Here is a 4,202-nt window from a genome sequence, read left to right as displayed (position 1 = left end):
CAATTTGAGTACCCATTGGGAGAGTGATAATGGTTCTACCAGAACCAACTATCAATGCATCTCTTCCTGCAATTGTTAAAACATTTCCTTCCCTTTTCTTTAAAGTCTGAAAATATTTTATCTCAGTTAATATAGAGTTTGTGGTACAGCTATCCACAAGGCATAATTCCTCCTCCAATGAACCATTTCCGGTAGACATCTTCTCTGTCTTTCTCGCCGGATTTCTGACTGGCTTTTCTCCTTCCCTGATGTTGACGGCGGTGGTTCACGACGAGTCCTTCTCTGGTTTCTTAGATGTCGACGGTGGTGGTTCATGGCGAGTCCTTCTCTGGTTTTTTGGATGTCGGTGGTGGCCTCTCTCGACAGTTAGAGACGGGTGCTGATAACGTGTTTAGAAAGTATTGCTTGAGAATGAATCTCTGATCTCTGTATTCTATTAACATAAACAATATATACATAGTGAACGTACGGCTTCACGCCCGCACATCCGTTCGGTTGAAAAGCACGTTTACTTTATGCGTTTACATTATTGTTAATTAGGATTAAGGGAATGGGTAACCGCTAATCTTCTAGAGACTTCTTGTTCTCTCTGGATCTTCTGGAGACTTCTTATCTCTGGATGAGATCATCCACCGTCTATTTTCATTTAACAGTGAGATCGACGAGTGGGTTTGCACAGCAGTACACGGAGGACTCTGGAGGGATATCCATTGACATCGTAGCAGCAGCCAGGAGAAGATTGCAGGAAAAACTAACCAACGATGCGGCGGTCACACAGGATTTTTCTCTCGAGACGCTCGCGACGATGTCAATGACATTTCAAAGGAATGAACGCAAGAAATTGAATGTATCGTTATAGTTGGCAGGACCGCAAGATAAACTAAGAACCTAGATACTCTAAACTCAATGGTGGTAACCCTCGAACACTATCGTCTTCTTTTCTCAACTCTATTTCCTTAACTCCAGGGGCGGACCCAGTAAATAATGGGACTGAGGGTATACTTGCAAAGATAAGCGCTAGAATACTAAAGAAAAGGTCTCTAAGTTAGTCTGAGCAAGGGACCTCATTAGTAAAAATCTAGACACTACTACTTACAACAGAGAAATGAGCGGGGGCATGCGCCCCCACTCGCATCAACGTAGGTCCGCCCCTACTTAACTCTATAGCAGATATATTCTGAACGTACCTTTTAAGTTGGTCAAAGTATCTCTCAGAGGATGTACAACCCTAACACTACCGTACGATACTCTAAATATAAGATATAACTAAAACACAATACAATACAATGTGCGTGTCTAAAACCTATATTTTACTATATCTACTGCACCAACCAGAGCATTCAATAAATTAAATTGACCAATTAGCTATTCCTCGTCTCGAGCATAAAGCCAAGATACAATGTCTTCGTTAAGATACATGTCTTATTTTTTTTACATTTGTCCCCTTAAACACACTTGAAGACACGGCTCAAGACATCCGTTATACATGTTCTCAACAAGCAATGTGGGATTAACCTTTAACTATCTAGCATTTAATATGGACCATCCCATTTATTCGAGCAAAAACACTACTCACAAGGAGATCTAGTAGCCACTGAAAAAATATCGGCTAGAGAAAGCCATCGAGTAACACATGTTTACACTACACCATAAAAAACCGTGTATTATATAAGTATATAACTATACAGAACTTGCTAAAAGAAAAAAAAAATATCAAGACGGCATTGTGATACTTGCTATCAATAATTACGTCCTCTCATTGGTTTTTTTGACTTGCTATGGATGTGTTGAGGTGTGAGTGTAATACAGTGGTTGGATAACTTGAGATATGGCACTATGGCAGTGATACATTGGGATACGGTGCCACATTACTGACCTTGCTCGCGTGCAATTGGAAAATTGGAATCAATCGCGCAACAACAGTACAGCACACATCGCGTGTATTTCGTGGTTTGGCTGCAGAAGATCCTGGAGCTTTGCTACCTCTTTCAGCGACCTCCACACCCAGGTTGCGTCGTGGTCCTTGCTCTTATCCTATCCTGCCTACTGCCTGCGTTTATCTTCTTCTCTCTTTCCCCTCTCTGGCCCTCTCTCTCATTTTCTCATCATACAAGTTGTTGAGTTCCTGTCCCTGTTCTTGGACGGACACATATCCAATCCACCCGAGATTTGCTCAATTTACTCCAGACACACTGGCAACGACCGGACCGTCGAACCTCGCGTCTCTGGCGACATGTCGACGGCGGTGGCGGAGGCGCGGCCGCGCTACGGGTTCCCCGGATCCGGGAAGGGGGGCAGCGGCGGCGGCGGCGGCGGGCATGGGAAGGAGGCGGACATGGCGGCGGTCGGGAAGAGGAGGAGCGACGGCTTCTTCATAGAGGAGGTGGCGGAGGAAGAGGTGCTGACCGATACCTCCTCGGTCGGGGCGCCGTCGCCGTCGGGCTCGTCGATCGGTGAGAACTCGTCGTCGGAGGCCGGCGGTGACGACGTGGACGAGGAGGTCGAGAGCAAGCTCAAGGAAGATGACGCGCTGGATTGCTTGGACGCGCTCGAGGACTCCTTGCCCGTGAAGTGAGTTCGTAAAAGTTTTTTTTTTTTTGGTTTCCGTCTTGGATCGCTCATGCTATTTCGCTTGCTTTTGCAAAATGGGATCTTTTTTTTATTCAAAAGGATGATTTTTTGGGGGCCTATTAACTGGAAACGCTTTAAATTTGGTTGGTCAGGAAGGGCCTCTCGAGCTTCTACTCCGGCAAGTCCAGGTCGTTCACCAGCCTCGCCGAGGCCACGTCGACGGTGGCGGCGGCCAAGGAGCTGGCGAAGCCGGAGAACCCGTTCAACAAGCGGCGCCGCATCCTGGCCAACTGGTCCAGGCGAGCCTCCTGCAGCTCGCTGGCCACGGCCGCCTACCTGCCCCCGCTCCTGGGCCCCGACCACGCCGTCGCCGAGGGGGACGAGGGCGAGGAGGACGACTCCGACTCCGACGACGTGGAGTGCAGCCAGCTGCCGCCGCCGCACCGCGGAAAGAACGTCCGGGACGCGCGGGCACTGCCACCCCTTAGACTCGGCGGTGCTGGGATGCGGCGGAGGAACGGGCCGAATGGCGGCCTCGGGAGCTTCAGATCCCCGAGGTCCTTCTCGCTGTCCGATCTCCACAGCAGCGCTGAGGGGGAGTAGTGATTAGCAGCCGCAGATCTGCTTCCAGCTCTGGCCTCCTCTCTTGGCCACCACCAGTAGAGATGTAGTAGTAGCCACTTACTATATGGTTCCGGTGTATAAGATCCAAGTCTGTTGTGTTCATCCTCCTGGCTTCCGTTTCTTTGACCTCACAAGTCACAAGAAGTGCATCGACTGACCTAACAAATACTCTATCCGTTCCTTTTTATTTATCACGTTTTAGTTTAAAATTGAATTTGGCGGACGCAGTAACAACCTTCAGGATATCATTAACAAATGAAGATCATGGTGGGGTTAGCTGCCTTTGGTTATTTTGTTGCTGTGGCATGATCCGCTCGATGAGGGTATCCGATGATTGCACTCTGACACAGGTCGATTGCCAACTGACCGTAGGCAGCGCTAAATAACGCCAAACATGGAGAGAAGAGAGAACAGCAACGAGTTGCCACATAAAACAAATCCGAAGTGAGTGCCAAAAACCAGTGCGGAGTTCCTTTCGTTCTGGTGCGTGAATCGACGTCGTTCTTGACGGCCCTGCCACATTGTTTCCATACACAAAAAATCACGTTTTTTTTTGGCGACTGAGTAGTATTTGAACAGACGGAGGGTGGCGACTGAAGGATCCTGTTCTGGTTGTCTTATCCCCTTATCTTTTGCTCTTCGATTGATGTCCTAATCCTTACACTTGCATCTTCCGTGTGAGGGAAAATGTGATAATTATATTTTATACTAGCTTTGGTGTCGGGGAAGGAGAGAGAGAGAGTGTGTGTGTGGGGCCGGGAGATGACTGTGCATTTGCAATGTGATCTTATCCTGTTGCGCGATTGGCACTGGAAATTATTCCGCGTTCGTACGATGGATTAGCTCGCTACCTTATCCTGCAGTATTCTTTGCTTGGACATTTCAATAGCTGGTAGTTGGGGCCCCCCGTCTTTCCAACCTGGGGATTGAAATGTTAGGTCAGCTCTGGCCTCTAGCGGGACTTAGGTGGAAGTAGTGTTCTTTTTTTTTCCTCCTTTGATATAAAA

General features: G+C 48.0%; 1 protein-coding gene across 2 annotated transcripts; it reads left to right on the top strand.

The window, feature by feature from the left end:
* The first annotated feature begins 1,648 nt into the window (after positions 1 to 1,648).
* LOC100276653 (uncharacterized) lies at positions 1,649 to 3,398 on the top strand. Of its 2 annotated transcripts, none has more exons than XM_023301500.2 (2): positions 1,649 to 2,571; positions 2,724 to 3,375. In XM_023301500.2, exons 1-2 carry the CDS (start codon positions 2,234 to 2,236, stop codon positions 3,172 to 3,174), a joined length of 789 nt encoding a protein of 262 aa, XP_023157268.1. In that variant the 5' UTR covers positions 1,649 to 2,233; the 3' UTR covers positions 3,175 to 3,375. The 2 variants fall into 2 exon arrangements, with proteins under 2 accessions (XP_023157268.1, NP_001337100.1); NM_001350171.1 differs by having other exon boundaries at positions 2,088 to 2,571; positions 2,728 to 3,398.
* Positions 3,399 to 4,202: the final 804 nt, after the last annotated feature.

The sequence above is a fragment of the Zea mays genome, chromosome 2 (genome assembly GCF_902167145.1).
Source record: "Zea mays cultivar B73 chromosome 2, Zm-B73-REFERENCE-NAM-5.0, whole genome shotgun sequence".
In the NCBI taxonomy this organism is placed as follows: domain Eukaryota; kingdom Viridiplantae; phylum Streptophyta; class Magnoliopsida; order Poales; family Poaceae; genus Zea; species Zea mays.
The sequence above is the reverse complement of the archived record's forward strand: the minus strand, read 5'-3'. Positions and strand labels throughout refer to the sequence as shown.

Excerpts from the sequence above, each read along its gene's own strand:
- LOC100276653 (NM_001350171.1), top strand. The coding sequence starts at position 2,234 with ATGTCGACGGCGGTGGCGGAGGCGCGGCCGCGCTACGGGTTCCCCGGA. Across the intron at positions 2,572-2,727 it reads GAGGACTCCTTGCCCGTGAA|GGCCTCTCGAGCTTCTACTC; the intron begins GTGAGTTCGTAA and ends TTGGTCAGGAAG.